This window comes from Vigna angularis, chromosome 3, assembly GCF_016808095.1.
Source record: "Vigna angularis cultivar LongXiaoDou No.4 chromosome 3, ASM1680809v1, whole genome shotgun sequence".
Classification (NCBI taxonomy): domain Eukaryota; kingdom Viridiplantae; phylum Streptophyta; class Magnoliopsida; order Fabales; family Fabaceae; genus Vigna; species Vigna angularis.
In genome coordinates this window covers 11,121,896-11,138,769 of record NC_068972.1, presented here as the reverse complement: position 1 = coordinate 11,138,769, position 16,874 = coordinate 11,121,896, and the positions used below count along the sequence as shown (strand labels likewise).

Below are 16,874 nucleotides of genomic sequence, written 5' to 3'. Positions count from 1 at the left end.
TAATAACTCAATAAGATACAATAAACACTCTATTTCTAGTTCATGTAATTGTCACTCAGTTATTCCATTAAATAAAGTTTCCGTTTATTTTATAGATATTTTTCTTAGTTTTAATTTTCGTTAGTCTGAAAATAGTTAAGAATGTTGAACGAAATAAAAAGTGTTCTTATCATATTTATTAATTCTACATTATTTAAAAATTAAGGTTAAATGCAATTTTTACTTTTTTACATTCTTTGATATGTATTTTAAAAATAAAATAATGACGAATTAGACTTTATAACAGTGATTGATTAAGAAGAAGAAAAAAGTTTTATTTTTGTGTTGTTTAAAATTGTTTTTTTTTCTTCTTGTTATAAATGCACATGACAACCCTGTGCACTCAAATATGCCGCTCTTGTTGAGTGTATAAGTTTTTTAGCTTATTTTAAAATTCCAAAATTCTTTGAAAAGCTTACCAATTGGTTGATTTTTAAAAGAAATAACATTTTATTGTTTTTTTTTCTTTCACTTTTGCTAAGACAACCACAGCATACGCGTCTATATTCTCTATTTTTTCGAAATTCGATAATGAAAAGTCAGCACCAACCATCTATAAAATATATTAATGAAATATTCATGGTGTACTAGTTTTATTTTATCATTATAATGAATGTCTGTCATAAGGACAACGACATTATAACAATAATTTAATGCATAAACTCTAATCAATTGGGAGTTTATTAGAATTTTTTAGTGCCACTTGATTTTTGTGTAGTTTGTATTTTTTCTCTCTCAAAGATAATAGTACCTTTTTTTTTTCTAAAAAATGTTTTCGAAGAATGCGCATAAAAAGAAGTCAAAAGTTGAATTCATAGGATTTTAGTGCAAACTTTTTTTGGAGACATTAGAAAAAGTTTCATGAAAAACATTAGAAATAGCGCATATAATACTGAAGAGGAAGTTATAGATTTAATTTATTAGATTAGTAAGATATAGATTATTTGAATTATTGAACTAAATTATGTTAAAAAAATGATTTAGTTTTTCCAAGTTTAGAATAAATAAAATAAGTATATTAAACTTTTTGGAGAAAAAACTTATATGTAATTTTTATAATAAACTGAAGTTTCTTTTACAGTTTATTACTAAAGTTGAATAAGAATAATTATATCAAAAATAAAATTCAAAATCTAGACAATTTTTATTGAATTTTGACAAAACTTGTTACGATAAAAACATTTCCATTGGGAGTATGAAGAAGTTTTAAAATTAAATTTAAACTCGTCCGTTTTCGTATAAACACAATTTTTTTTACCTAAAACTCGCTTATATGATTTAACATATTCATTTTAAAATAATAATTTACAGATTAATATCGAGTTTCATCAGCTATGAAAGCATGCTCAATAATACAGTGGCATTCAAGTAAGTCATTTGAAAACTAAGATAAAAACTTTCTACAAACCTTTTTGCATTACATCTTTGGAATTCCTCTTGAAATAATTTTTAAAACACACATACACACTAAAAAATCCTTTAAAAATATATAATCTAAAAGTTTAGTATGTGTAAAAATTCAAGCAATGGAATGAAACTAATTTTCCAACACTATGCATAGGATATTTACATTCCCGTAACCATATGCAAGAGATATTTCTCAAGAAATGTTTGCAGTGAGGCACTTTTTTCAAGTGTAGACCAGTGAGTGGACATTTAATTAAACGGCTTTTACTCTTTTTTGGTTTATGTATACCTCTACACTACTGTTTCTTTTCTATACAACAATGTCAATAATCTTTCTTTGGTATTTGCATTCATTAGTGTACAAGGAAAAGAGAAAGTTTCATCGATTGCCAATGTTATGTCTCTTTTTGGGAAGTGCAGCTGATATGTTGCGAAGTCTAATTTTAATATCTGTGAAGGTTGGTCTTGCTGCAGGATCAGGACTCCAGCACTCTTCCATCAGCTTTTTCCACTCAGAATCACATCTTTTTGGAATAGGAGGCCTGAGCGTATTATTGACAATACCTCCTTCATTAAATTAGTAGTAAACAAACTCATCATTAGCATTCAAACAAAGCTTATTTCTGTTCAAATTCATAATTTGATTGATTCAGCATGCCATGCTCATTCATGAGTTGGAGAGGTTAAACGTGCACTACAATTATCAGATGTCAAATAATGATCTGGCTAATTAAGTTACCAAAAATGCCAGAAAAAAAAATTATGACTTGGAGTTAAAACAAATTCAGTAGCATGGCATGCCTTTCTCTTAGACATTAGATGCACAAAGCATCCCTCAAGAGGCACAACTGCTATTCTAACACTTTTTTTTGGAGGATTTCATCCACAAACTCAAAGATTACGGCTAACCAATATTTCACTTCATCATTTAGCTATTGCATTTACCATTTTGGTTGCTAACTTTGAAATTGAATACAGTAAAAAAGAGCTTTTACAAGCACATACTCCTCCTGGGGTAAATTAGAATGTGGACATAAAGGTCTTCTTTATGCCATTTTAATGAAACAAACAAGTAAATTGTGTATCAATATAAGCTATACTGTGCATATTAACATCACTTCACCAAGATGACAACTTTAATAGGGTTTAGGGTCTTTGACTAAATTGATGCTTCATAGGAGGTTTTAAGCATCAAATGCATCAGAATTGTTTACTCTTGATTTGATTGAATACTAGCAAATGTTTTACTTCACATGTGTCTTAGCACGGAAAAGTGACTTTTTTCCCCAAACAGACGTTTGAAATGCCAACCAAGTAGAAACTGTATCTTCTATTCTTTGTGATGGGGGGGCAGGTTACAAGAAGAAATATGATTATTGAGGCTAAACTGCAAAATACATTACAGTTGCCTGTAATAACTGCCACATCCATCACAGAAAAGACCATTACTAAAAGAGGTTTTAGTTACATATAACAAAACCTTACCTATAATAGCGCCACAGTGCATGTTAGCATATGGTTCTTCCCCAGTCAAGATTTCCCACATTACAATGCCAAATGAGAAAATATCAACCTATAGGAAACAAGAAAAGACATGCACTCAATATTATACTTTCCAAGAAAGTTCTTGGTCAAAATTAAAGTAAACAAGACGAAAGATGGGAAGTTCCTAACCTTCTCAGATACCCTACAACTGTTACCATCCAGTAATTCAGGTGCCATCCATGGAAGGGTTCCTCGGACACCACCTGAAACAAGTGTATTACGTTTTATTCTGGATAGGCCAAAATCTCCAACCTATAGATGACACATCCACCAAGGAGGTTATTCAATTATTTGCCTTTCAACAAATTTCTAAAGGGAAAAACGAAAGATATCAAGAAATTACACTTTACTAAACAGATATTAAACAAATGAGAAAAGCTAATAATCCGTCTGGTAGTTGATTAACCATTGGGATTAAATTTGTACAATAATTGGGAAAACTGACTTTAACAAGTAATGTAAAACAACAATATGTATCCCAGAATTGTGAACTTTTCTTTTCATTTATCAAGACAACAAATGTTTAGAAGAATAACTTGTTTAAAATCTCTCAGGTCAGAAAAGGAATTAAGTGATTGTCTCTCAAAATACCTTGCATACAGGTCGTTCAGGATCGCCCAGATTGACAAGTAAATTATCACACTTTAAATCAAAATGAACAATATTCTTCAAATGCAAATATTCCATCCCAAAGGCTGCATCCATTGCTATTAGGACCCTTTTACGACGGTCAAGCACTCTGCACACAGTATAATTTAATAAGAGTGATAAATTGTAAATCTAGTTAACAGTTACCAAGTTAGATATGTAGGTTAGCTTACTTTTCCCTCTTCATGAGAACACTCTTGAGTGATCCATGCACCATGTATTCCGTTACTGTTGCCAGTGTTCCACCGGGGCCGTTTGGAACTACCCCATAAAACGCTACCACATTTGGATGGTGAAGAGTTGACAGAATCTGTGCCTCCCTCCAAAAATCCTTAATCTAAGAAACATTGTCAAACAAGAGCTTTCTCAGCAAATACACGTTAACAGCCAGTAAAAATAAGGGTTTCCAAATCAAAGAAAGTTAATGCCTCGTTCACGGTGTAAGTACTTTTCCAGGTACAGCTTTATACAGGCAATGGTATTAACATAAATTTGAGAGGTAAACTAAATAGATATTCTAGAAAATTCGACTACATTATCATTTATGGGGACCTACCAACCGCTCTTGCTCTGACAATCTACCCGAGAAACAGCTGCTTTTTATTCTCTTAATTGCAACATCTGTTCCCCTCCACTTTCCATGATAAACAGTTCCAAAGGTTCCAGATCCCAACTCTTGCATTTCTTCAAGATCATCATTTTCAATATTCTGAATTTATTACATATGAAGAACTAGTTTAAACACATATGCATGTGGGCTTTAATCTGTTTTCTTCTAATCCTATTAAAATGGATTCAAGGAAAGGAAAGGAAAGAAAAAAGGAAAGAAAAGTAAAACAATAAAAGAAAAATAAAAGAAGACAGCAACTGGAGGAAAGATTGTATTACCAGAGGGATTACACCTGTCTAAATTTTCTCATTTTCAAATACTGCCATTAGTCTCCAAGTGATCGACAGAAATATAATTTATAACATTATTGTCTGATGATTCTATTTCGTAATATAGAAGATCATGAAAATATAATTTCACAATTTCACTCACAAACACACACATAATAATAGGTTCAGACAGTTCTGGATTTCTAACATATAATCCTCTTGTTCAGTTTGCTATCTAGTATCTAAAGGATCAACAAACTTTTTGAGCCAGACCAATTCTGTTTTTTAATGTAAGGACACGGCTCCAATCTAAAAGTTAGGCAAATGGACTTCTTTTTAAGTCCAAGACAAGCATTTTTACAAGTCTTAGAAAGCAATAAAGCATGAACTCATTATTTAATGAATGAAAAAGGTTGACTACATTTTGAACCTGATGAAAACCCGGTTCACCAACCAAAGCTCAAGATAAATGAAGCTATCCAAGTTCAGTTGAGGCTATGACAGATAGGGAAATCTTTCAGGCCGACAATATGACCTTGCAGACGACTGGTAGCAATTTTTAAAGCCACAGGAAACACAATTCAGGCAACATGTTTAATAGGTTGGTCTATCGAGTCAATATCATTTTGCACATCTAAATGGAAGTAAACACAGGCAAGCCTAGTTTTAGTATCAGAATTCACAGGAGAAACAAAACAATAGCTTTAAGAAAACTATTTATCCTTTAAAAAAACAAGTAGACCATTGGGCTAGACTTAAAAATCACTTTTAACTATTAAACACTAAATTTATGAAACCCAACTTTGGCAATACAATTTAGAGTGTACAACTTTAATCACCATCCTCGGGTTGAAAAATTAGTCAGCAAACTGTCTCAACAAAAAAAGAGACGGGAAAGAATTTTTTTTTTTACCAACAAGGTAAAAATATTGAAGATAGAAATAGTAAATATATACCAAACTGCAGAAGTTCACCTGTAATCCATAAATTTCAGACTCTATTTCAGCAGTTGCTCGATCACCAGTAGACTTGTTGATGTTTCCACTATCAGGCCTTGCATGCTATCATTTAGACAAGAACCTCGTGTCAATTATAAAAGTAGTTATCCTAAACCATAAACAGCAACTTCATGTGCTGATTCTCACCTTACTTTCAGATTCTGGACTACCACATTCTATCCCTTCCTTTTCAGGAGATGTAGGTTCAACTTCAACCTTTTCATCTACATTCGAGACAACTTTTAAGCATGACTGGATACCCGAAGAAATAGAATCTTTAGGTCCCGTGGAATCAGACACTGGCCTGTTGACACAGAATTCATCAATATTTTCAGAAGACTGATTCTCAATGATTGTGTTTTCTTCCTTCTGGTGCAGGTAGTACGCAGGATCTCCGACAGGGACAGCAACCTCTCTTTGGGAAGAAATCATGTCCATATACTGAATTGAAATATGAAATACAGTGATCATTATATGCAAGATTGCTTTTGATTTGACAAAATTCAAAAGAGATACACTTACTGAGATAGGTAATGAGGATTCTTTGTCCTTTTGGGACTTAAAAGGGCCAGGGAAAAGTGGTTGACTGTCTTTTGCCACAGACATAGGATATTGGTGATGCATTTTTGATGAATTTCGGCTCCTCATGGAAAGCTCAGAAGTGGTTCTGTCTAATTGTACCACACTTGTTTGCCCCCTCAGGTTTATTGGGGATTCGAGAGAGACAAATGACTCAGTAGATGCATTGCATTCACTTCTCTGTAAATCTGGAGAAGATGAACAAACACCATGTGGAGTGTAGATGTGCTGTAAATGTTTAAAATCTATGGCATTGTTCGTTTCACCAAAGAAATTATTGTTCTTTTCTGCATGTTGCAAGTTCTCTTTACCAATATCTAAAACTTTCTTATAGCTATCAGTCATTCCAAAAATGGGCAAATTTTGATACTTAGCCAGGTGCTCTTTCCTATCAATTATCTCTCCAGGCTGTAATGAATATTCTTCTAAATGACTTGAATTTTTTCGTGATGGAAAATTGTCTCTCTCTACATTGCGGGGAAATAGCAAGTGGGCCTTACTGTTCTCATCATTCTCATTAAGTGTTGAGTCAGAGTGTGCATGCAACATTGTGTACCGAGAACCCTCTCTAGGATCAGATTCTGACAATAAACTTGGAGACTCGTGAGGATGAGAGACAATATTGTTAAAATGATATGAACCATCACTGGTAATTAAAGGTCTCTCATAACTCGGAATATTTAGATTACATGTTGCAGAAGAGACAAAATCGTTGCTTCTGTTATGTCTGTGAAGATGAAGATTCTCACGAGGCCTCCTGATCTGGTCGGACTCCCTTATATATTGATTATTAGGATGGTAATTCACGCGTCTATGCCCTTGAGCAAGATTGTTATAGAATGCAACTGGATCAACATAATTGCCATTGTCTACATACAGAGTATTGTCATGTGGAACTTTTTCCGTAACAAAGGGAGTAATGCTTTCATTCATAGCATTATATGGTTTATCCATAAATAGCTGTCCATTAGAATTTTGGGGATCACAAACAGCAGGTAAATGAGGCATTTGATTGAATGTCTGGCCAGCTAGGGTCGTAAAGTATTGAGGACTGGGTTTTGAGAGTAGGCCTGCAAAATTTGGAGAGGTTGGGGTCAAGTCTTTTATATCTGAAGCAAATGCAGATGTGGATGAGTCTCTGTGAAAATGTGGACTGTTGTAATCAATGGTATTTCCAAACTGGCTTGTATGGCTTGCTAAACTTCGCCCACTGGAACTCTGTTGTGGACTTGGATCCAGCATACTGTTAACAGCAACAACATAATGATAATCCGCATCGCTTTGCTGATTGACTATTGCTTCATTGGAACTTGAACTCTCACATTCATTTAAAGGGATGAGAAAAATCCTCAGCCGTTGAGAGGCTCCAGCTCTTTCAAGCTCTTCATACTCCTCGATCATATGATGAAGATCCTCGTTGGAACAAACAGATATAAGAGCATCAAGGTCCTCTCCAGGAAGCTGGTACTTTATAGTGTGAGTTTGACTGCAGATAGCAGAAGTCTTCCTCATAAGTTCCTCCCATGCGATGCTCTTCCTAATTGATATTATCCGTGTCTCTCCACCCACATATCTGAGCTTCCCATCATTTGGTCTTGGTAGTATTCTACCTCCAAAGCTACAAAGAAACTTTATCTTCTTGTAGAAAGAACCTTCTGTGAATACTGATGCATAAGGATGGTATGATTGAGGTGAGTCCACGTACATAGATGAAGTATTTGGTCCTGAATTAACTTGATCACCACCACTTCCCTCCGAAAAGTTACCTGATAGTTGTTTAGAAAATGTACCTGATACTTGTCTGATACCACCTTGTTCAAACTGGTATCTGTTCAAATTATTAGGATAGGTCCTGTTGTCAACTTCACCAACACATCTTCTGGCAAATGCAAACTCTGACAAATCCGAGTTATCATCTGAATCTGCTCTCCTTAGCCCGAGAGCATGCTTTAGATCCTCATAAACCAACTGACAATTATTATCATTAATGTTAACATCCAATCTGTTTGGCAGACGCATGTCTGTGTCAGTTATGACAGGAATTCTTCTTAAGGCAACTCGATCACGTAAGAACTCCGCAGAAAACTCTTCACCCGTTTGGTAACATATGTCATGTCCATCCTCAGCAGAAGAGATTTGATTGCCTAAACCAAAATTCACCGCATCTATATATTGTTTGCCTGAAATGCCAGGATCCTCATTGTTCATGATGGATTATCATATAGTTAGTTTCCTATAACCACTTTTTGCACTAGAGCACTGAATTCTCGACATCTAACCACGTTTAGCCAGTGATGGTGGTTTCTCCTAGTGTAAATTGCCCATTCCAGACACAAAGTCTAACAGATAAATCTCTTTACCTTCACTTCAAACGCAATTTCCAGTTAACAATTTTTCCAACACAGATTTTCCCAACCTTAAACAGGGTACAAATTTTCATTCGCCATCCACCTGTCTAAATTACCGTATTCCGAAATCCTTCTAAAATTAATTAAACTCAGCAGAGAAACTTGAATATTCATGATGGAGAACCAACAAAATTTCCAGGAATTCTACACAATGATTCCCTCCACAACGATAAGAACATGAATGTTCACCATCACCATTGATATATCCCCGTGATCACATAATATTTCTCGTAAACATGCTCCTGGAAAGGAACCTGCACCTCAGTTCCATGAAGGAACTCAAAAGTTTCAACCCTGCAACAACAACAGCAAAACAAAAACCAAATATAAAGTGAGCAAAGAAGGAAATAAAGGAGACCCATTTCCAGCTACAGACCATTTTTTTCCTTTCAAATTAATTAACCCAAAAGAAACAAAACCTTTGCATGTTGCAGAATTGTACAAAAAACTGGAGCCTTTGGTCTTTACTATACATACAACAAAAAAATTGTGATGTGGTACCTTTTTGCTTGCTCGTGCAGTGGAAAATGAGGTTTGGAGATTGTTGCAATGGGAACGCAAGGTTTTTGGGGTACGGTTAGAGCAACCCAAAAGAGAAAAATGGGAGTTGAAGCTTGGTTTTTGTAGGGAGGAAAGATAAAGTTTGTTTGTGAGAGGAGAGAATGAGAGAGAGGAAGAGGAAAAAGTTCCATGAGGGTCGGAGTTTCCGACGAAGATGTCGGAGAACAATTGCATTTGCTTAAAATGGCACAGTAAGGATATAGATTGGACAGAGCATCCAAACAAGGCTTTTCGAAACAAAACATTCCTAAATCTTTCCGCTTCTATCTAGGCCAGATCACCATCGTCTTATATATTTTAAAATAAAAGTAAAGCTTTTGAATTTTTTGTTTCCGAAGTGTCATCTAGTTATAAAGAAAATTTTTGTACCATTTTTATATAGAAATAATTATTAAGTATATATATATATATATATATATATATATATATATATATATATATATTAATAAATAGAAGAAAATGAGTCAAATATATTTCATTAGTAAAACTTTGTGCATCTATGATAGGTAATTACAATACACCTATAATCTACGTAATCTCAAATGTTAATTTAAAATAATGTAAAAGATTAAAATTAAAAAAAAAATCATTCCACTTATTAAATGAATCCTTACTCGTATTAAAATAACTTAACTCGAAAAAAATAGGCTGGAGAAAGGAAGAAAATATTGAGAGAATGAAAAAGTCTAACAATCACATTATACTTATATTATTTTATGACTTTGGACATAGAAACAGCAATCACATTATACTTATAATTTTTTTATGGGATTGAAAATGGTATCACCAGTATGATTAAAAACATATTTTTTGAAAAGATCAAAATTTAACAAAGTCATGAATAATCACAAAAGATAAGAACTAAATTATGTAAACAATTTCTATAACAAAGATTATGGTTTATTAAAATTAAAAGAAAAAACATTCCATAAACAAATTACTAATTTTACACAAGTGAAACACACGCCTTAATAATAAAAAACAATAAAATTATTATTATTATTATTACAAAATTAAATATAAATAATTTTTAGAATTTTATTAAAATAATTTTGTATATAAATTTTTTAAATAATTTTTTTTTAAAAAAGTAAAATTGAAAAAAATCGTTATTTAAAAGGTAAAATTGATAAATAATTATTTTATTTTTCGAAATCTTTTATTTAAAGAGTATATTTTTATTTAAAAAGTAAAATTAAAAAATAAATATAGACACTAAAAAAATCTTTATATATATATATATATAAATTATAATTAATTATAATTAGTGATGTTATGAGCATGTATATTCACATTTTTTATGATATAAAAAATAATAAAATTATTATTATTATAATTATAAAATAAAAAATAACTTTTGTAATTTTATTGTAAATATTTTTTATTCATTTTGTAAATAACTTTATAATAAAAAATAATTAAATTTTAAAAAAATCAAATGAAAAAAAAACAGTTAATTTAAGAAATAGTCGTTTAACAATGATAAAACAATTATTTTTTATTTAAAAAATACGAACATAAAAAATAAACTTTATATATTTAAAAGGTAAAACTGAAAAAAAAAATACTAAAATAGAAATCTCTTTCTGAGTATATATTAAACTAAAACAACCCAAAGGGCATGAGTGGAAAACCTGAAAAGAAAACAAATTGCTTGCATTAGTTTGGCTTTGGCGGGAAAAAGGAAAATAGAAAACACAATCCAAAATGGATATGTGCAAAATCGAAAAATGAGAAGAGAACAGAGAAGACAGAAGTGAGTGTGTAAAATGGCGGAAGGTAACTCTACCACCGATATTCAGAAAATACTAGCAGCCATTAAATCCTCTGAGGCAAGCTTCTTCTTCTTATAATCATCTTTGTTTCTACTTGTAAACTACATTATGTCACTGTGGTCTCAGATTTTAGGGTTTTATGCATAGGTTGTTGAGGATCGCGTTCAGTTGTTTAAGGATCTTGGATGCATAGAATTCAAGAACGTGTCCGACTCCGACTATGCTTCGGTCGTTAACTGCGTTGTCGTATCCTTGTTTGCTTTATTCTCAATCACATTTGTGTTCATTTAAAACTCACTGCAGATTCCGCTTTATAATCAAATACATGCAAAATTCCTATACATAGATGCCTTATTGTTTTTTTTTTTGTCACTTTGTTAGTTCTCATGCTTGAAATTACAAGATTCATGCCATTTCAAGCAATATATAAGCCTCAAACAAAATTTAGAATAAGGAAGAATTGTTTTACCTGATATTTAAATTCCTGATTTTTGTTTTTCTTTTAGTTAGCATGTCCTTGTTACAGAGTATTCACGATCGTCGTTTTTGACTAACCCTGACCTTAAAGCCTGATTGGTTACTTTTTGGGATGTTTTTCTTTTCTACTATGATTTTTTTTATCCACAAGACTAAATGTATGATCTTGCTTAAGGGGTTCAAGTCTAATGCATTTGGCCTAATGGTTTGTTGGTGAAACTTCGTGATTTTATCTGTTATTGTACTTGTATGCTACTTTTGAACTCTATCGATTGTCTGCATCCCTGTTCCCACCTTAACGGCTAGCTTGACTTTTTGGGAGCACTTCACATGTTTGGATGTGACACAGTGCATGCTAAATAGAAGTATCACACAAGTGACTTTGCGCCTTATAGGTTCTAACTTACCCAGTTGCCTACCACAAATTCTCAATCTTGGAGTCAAGGTATCTCTTTACTTGTCTCACGTGTTTTACTTTCTCTTTATCCTTTATATATCATTTAGCACTTTCACATCTCCTAATTTTTATATATCTCTTTTATTATAACTTAATCTCACTATTAGGCTGCTGTCTGGTGTGGCAAGCATCTAAAGATGAGCCTCCTTTCAACAGAAGAATCTCAGGAAGAAGAACATAGCTCTGTATTTTACCAGGTAGGAGTTCTGTGCTATAGGTTGATCTCTCAAATAATCCTTGAATAAGATTTTTTAGTTTACAAAAGGAAAAAGAAAGCTTCTTACTTTGTTGATTGTATGTATTTTTAGTAGTTTCTCATGAGCATTTTATATTTTGATCTTGAATTGTAACTTGGAATTGTTCTCTCCTGTACTAGGAGTAAAAGTAACTCATGGATATGTTTTTATTTCCCAAAGATCAGAAAATAGACATTTAAGAGATGCCTTTGCTGGAGAAATATAATTGAACTTGAGTTTCCTTTGATCAGAAAATGATAATTTTTTTAGTTACGTCATTTTCTACTTAGTTATTTTTATTTCTTGTTTGCAGCTTCTTGTCGAGATCATAAGGTTTTCTGCATTAACATTTTCAACTTTGTTGAAATTCACTGATTTTGGTGACAAGGAATTGATGGGCACGGTAGAAATATTCATTTCAGAAGTATTAAATCTGACCAAAGATTCTATATCACATGCTACGGTAATATGTTTCTCTCCTAAAACAAAACTTGACAATGTGGGGACATTTTATATGATTTTTATTTTGTTCTATTGTCAGTTATTATTTTAACCTTATTACTTAATCATGCATTTCCACATTATTAAGGGAGTGGGACTTTGGTAAAGTCAATACAATAGAGTGGTGCATAAAAAAACTTCTCTGGTTGTAAATCAAAACTGAACTGAAATTATAAGTCTTTAGAAAATGGCATGCCTCTGAAATTATTGATCTCCCCGAGATGTTATAAGTTTCGATAAAGTCGTTTTGTGGTTAAATATATGATTTCTATAAATGTTTTATGATAGTGAAGTTGTGTAGTAAAGTCCAGACGAGCAAAAAATAATGTTGCAGAGATGTTATTTTTCGTATTCATATTTTACCATGCAAAATTTTGTATCTGTTCCTAAGCATAGTTCATTTAGTGCTCCTAAGCAGAAAATTCAATCATTTGGATCAGAAGTATCGAAGGATGCAGCCATGGTCCTTGATGCTGTGGTAAAATTTTGCAAGGCACGTTCTGAATTAGTAAACTGGGAGGAAAGTGATGAAAATGGGTCGAGGCCTGACAAACCTATCACTGTTGATCATGTTATCAGCATAACAAAATGTGCAATAGAAAAACTGTCTCAAATTGGTGTTTTTGCTGCAAATGATGGTGGCAATTCTGTCAATATTCTTAATATCTCCTGGAAAGGTGTTGTTTCTTTGCTTCAAATTGGCGGTGGGCATTTTACGGAAGTTAACGTAGCAAATATAGTGTTAACTTTGGTTGGGTTGATAACGGAGCCTCTGAAATGTGCTGCCCAGGCTTGGTCTTCATCACTCAATGAAGCAATTTCTGTAATTGAAGCTAAAAGAATCATTGTGCCATTAAAATTTTACGTAATGAATACTCTTAAAATTTGTTCGATGTATCCTCATCAGGCGTATACAGTTTACAGGGAAATTTCACTGTGTGTTCTCCAGATCACATGTTTTTGGATTTTTGTAAGCAATGAAAAGCATCTGAAATGTGCATCTATGATAATTACCGAACTACTGGAAGAAACAACCCTGGATCTACTATTGTCTTTGCTAAATTCTCATAAACTGAAACTGGAACAGAGGCTTGAGGTGCTGGAATGGTTGTTCATGAATAAAGGGGATTGTCACTCTGTCCTTGATTGTCCAACCTTAAGTGGTTGTAACCCTGAATGGGTTAATGATATCTTTTGCAATAGCTTTGAAAGTATGGGTAGAGCAAAAATGCTAATACTTGGTCGGGTTGTATTGTTTATTAACTTTCTTAGATATTCTCGTGGGTTTGATGGTGATGTACAAATAGCAATAGCAAGGAAGCTCAATTGGTTTTTGGATATTTTAGTTGAGGAAGATGTCTATTCTCACATACTTGTTTTGCAATTTCCTTTATTGTATGGCTCTGGAAAAACAGCAGAATTGGTATCATGGCCTATTTTCAGTTCCCTCTTGCAAGCATTCAAAACCTTCATGATTGTGATCTCTTCAAGCACAGCTTGGGAGGAGTTGGAGTCTTTCTTACTAGAGAACTTCTTTCATCCTCACTTTCTATGCTGGGAGATTTTAATGGAATGCTGGTGCTTTATGCTGCGACATGCTGAAAAAAAGATGGCAAGCAACATCCTTGGCAAACTATGCTCATTACTTAAGCTGTTGGCATCCTCAGACTCAGTTTTCTTGCCTTATTCTTCGTTCAGAAAGTTAGCAAGATGCATATGCATGCTTTTAACCTACGGTGCACAATCAATAGTTAACGAGGTGTACATTTCTCTTGTCGGTGATGGGAGGTCACAGTTGTCACCAATTTTTTGCTTGGCTCTGTTCATGGAAGGTTTTCCGCTTGATTTATTGGCAGACGAATTGAGAAACACTTCCATTCAAAGAATTAAGTCTGATTATTTAGACTTCATAGACAACTTTGATGAAGCATCAATGGTAGCATGCTCCTCTGGTTTGTTTGGTGTTCCAGTTTTTATTCTTTCTGCGTCTTTGCCATCACTGTAAGTATTCTGGGTTCTGTCGTATTCCATCCATTTTTGGATTATTATAATTCACTAGATATGAAGTATAAACTTCATTAAAAAATATAGAATGCTTGCCCATTTTGCTATTAATTTGTTTTTATCTCTACCATTCATAATTACTTGTATAGTCTGCGTACAGCACATATGGGGACATGAACACAAAAGGATTTACGAGTTCTGTATACTTTATTCTCTCTTTATGTCAGACTAATTATATCTTGCAAGCGAAAGTCAGATTTGGGTTTGACCCCTCAGAATCAAATGCATGTTTCAATCTGATCTGAACGTTTTATTCATGGACACGATTTTTCTTCATTTCAATCTGATTCACTGTATCGGTTCATTAAACCTGAATATTATTGGTGTCATCTTTAAGAATGATATTCCCTTTTCTGTGCAGCCAAAGTGGACTATCGGATATTGATGGAAGGGCCTTGAAGTTTTTGGTTGCAATTTCTTCTAATTACAAAAGTACCGTGGACGAAGTAATTAAGAACCGTTATCTCCAGCTTTTCAGTGAAACTCTAGGGATAATCTCATATTTGGAACAACTATATACCGCAAATGATATTGAACAAGCCATCATGGAGATTCAAAATATCTTTTTGTCTGAGACTGGAGCCCATTTGAACAAATGCAAACCACATTTGGCTCAATTCCTTGCAGGACTTGTGCACGTGGAAATTTCAGAAAGTGACGATGATGCAAAGAGCTGCGCTGTGTGGGAATTATATCACTTGCTCTTGAAAGAGCAGCACTGGGCACTTATTCATTTGGCAATTACCGCATTTGGATATTTTGCTTCTAAGACTAGGTGCAATAAGCTATGGAGATTTGTTCCACAGGATGCAGCACTTTCATATGACATAGTTTCAGGACTCGAATCAAATCAGGAAACATTTATGGTTGAGTTTGGAAAATTTCTTAAAAAGGAAAAAGCTCTTACAGTTGCAACGAGCCCTGAACAGCTTGAGCTGCTGGGTAGAGAAGGCCTTGTGTTGAAACAGATGGTCCAAAAGGTTTCAGCCATTGCTGAAGAGAAAGATAGATGTGATAACATGGAAGTTGATCGCAAGAACCAATCAAATAAAAAAAGGAAACTTCCTGATGGAATTAGCAGAGGAGTGGAATTACTGAAAAGCGGTTTAAAAATTATTGGTGATGGTCTTTCCCAGTGGCAGCTTAATCACTTTGATACTGCTGAACATCATGTAAAATATTTGACTCAGTTTTCACAACTTGAAAACGTAATTACTCACTTCGAGGAATTGACCGGGAGCGGTGAGGTATGTTCATTTTCCATGCAGAATAATTCTTGAGGTTGATTATTCATTGATGCATGTTTTATTGTAAAGAAATGTTCAGTAAAATTTAGTTCCTTCTCCTTATCTTTTTTATATTGTATTATAGTGATTTAGCATCATGTAGTATTCTAGTACAAATTCTATCCAGGTGAAGACAATGCTACATATGTCCCATAACAATGTCTTCACTTGAGGTTTTCTTTTTGCCCCTCCCTAACTTTCTTATGTTTAAAACAGAAGTGATAGATACAAGTTCTATTTATGGGTGAAGGAGATGAAAATAGCAGATAAGAGAAAGGAAAAGACAGTGAAACACGAGATAAATAACCTGTTGTAACAGATTGAGTAAAGATGAAGTCATAAATATTATACTTAATTATAATTTTAGTTTCTATATTTTGTAAAAAATTGTAATTTTGGTGCTTTTTTTTACAATTTTGGTTTTTGCGTTGTTAATTTTTTGAACTTCGGTTTTTAATTTTTTTACAATTTAATTTCTTAAGTTTTTAATATTTTATAAGTTTGATCAATTTTAATTAATTATAATATCATTTTTATAATAATTATGTGATCATTAATCTTTTAATATGCATAAATTATTAAACAAAATGATAAAGTAAAATAATAATCATGTTATTTAATTAATGGAAAAATTAAATAACAATAATTTAATTAAAAATAAAATTTTTAATATTAAATAGAGAAAAAAAATTAGTAAGTATTTAATTAAAAATATCTAAATTTATAAAAAACATTAAATCTTAATTTATTTTTTAATAAAATAATATTATATCTCTTCTGCTTTCTAAAACATATACCAATTTTAAGAATCATTGTTGTTTTTAATATAATAAATCAGGACACAATTTTCTTCCTTCTATTTATGATGATGATGGAAAATTCCGTAAAAAAATAAAGTGATTTGATTAGTAAATGTCATAAAATTAGCTGTTAGATATTTGTTTCATTTACATGTTTTTTATATTATTTTTCATGAATTTTATTTTTCTTTTCTATTTTTTTCAATAATATGAT

General features: G+C 32.7%; 2 protein-coding genes across 4 annotated transcripts; one reads left to right on the top strand and one right to left on the bottom strand.

Annotated features, from left to right (window-relative positions):
- Window positions 1–1,588: 1,588 nt before the first annotated feature.
- LOC108341107 (uncharacterized) lies at window positions 1,589–9,311 on the bottom strand. 3 transcript variants are annotated; one of them, XM_052875578.1, is made up of 10 exons: window positions 9,005–9,311; window positions 6,039–8,797; window positions 5,664–5,957; window positions 5,493–5,579; window positions 4,196–4,348; window positions 3,813–3,976; window positions 3,583–3,730; window positions 3,121–3,243; window positions 2,932–3,019; window positions 1,589–2,013 (listed from the first exon to the last, which is right to left on the bottom strand). In XM_052875578.1, the coding sequence occupies exons 2-10, from the start codon at window positions 8,301–8,303 to the stop codon at window positions 1,826–1,828; spliced, it is 3,510 nt and encodes a 1,169-aa protein (XP_052731538.1). In that variant the 5' UTR covers window positions 8,304–8,797; window positions 9,005–9,311; the 3' UTR covers window positions 1,589–1,825. The 3 variants fall into 3 exon arrangements, with proteins under 3 accessions (XP_052731538.1, XP_017434234.1, XP_052731539.1); XM_052875579.1 differs by lacking the exon at window positions 1,589–2,013 and adding an exon at window positions 2,020–2,833; XM_017578745.2 differs by lacking the exon at window positions 4,196–4,348.
- A 1,429-nt stretch (window positions 9,312–10,740) lies between these two features.
- On the top strand, window positions 10,741–16,101 carry LOC108341106 (uncharacterized). Its single transcript, XM_052875602.1, has 7 exons — window positions 10,741–10,896; window positions 10,987–11,085; window positions 11,623–11,761; window positions 11,881–11,970; window positions 12,323–12,472; window positions 12,929–14,511; window positions 14,936–16,101. The coding sequence occupies exons 2-7, from the start codon at window positions 11,060–11,062 to the stop codon at window positions 15,852–15,854; spliced, it is 2,907 nt and encodes a 968-aa protein (XP_052731562.1). The 5' UTR covers window positions 10,741–10,896; window positions 10,987–11,059; the 3' UTR covers window positions 15,855–16,101.
- Window positions 16,102–16,874: the final 773 nt, after the last annotated feature.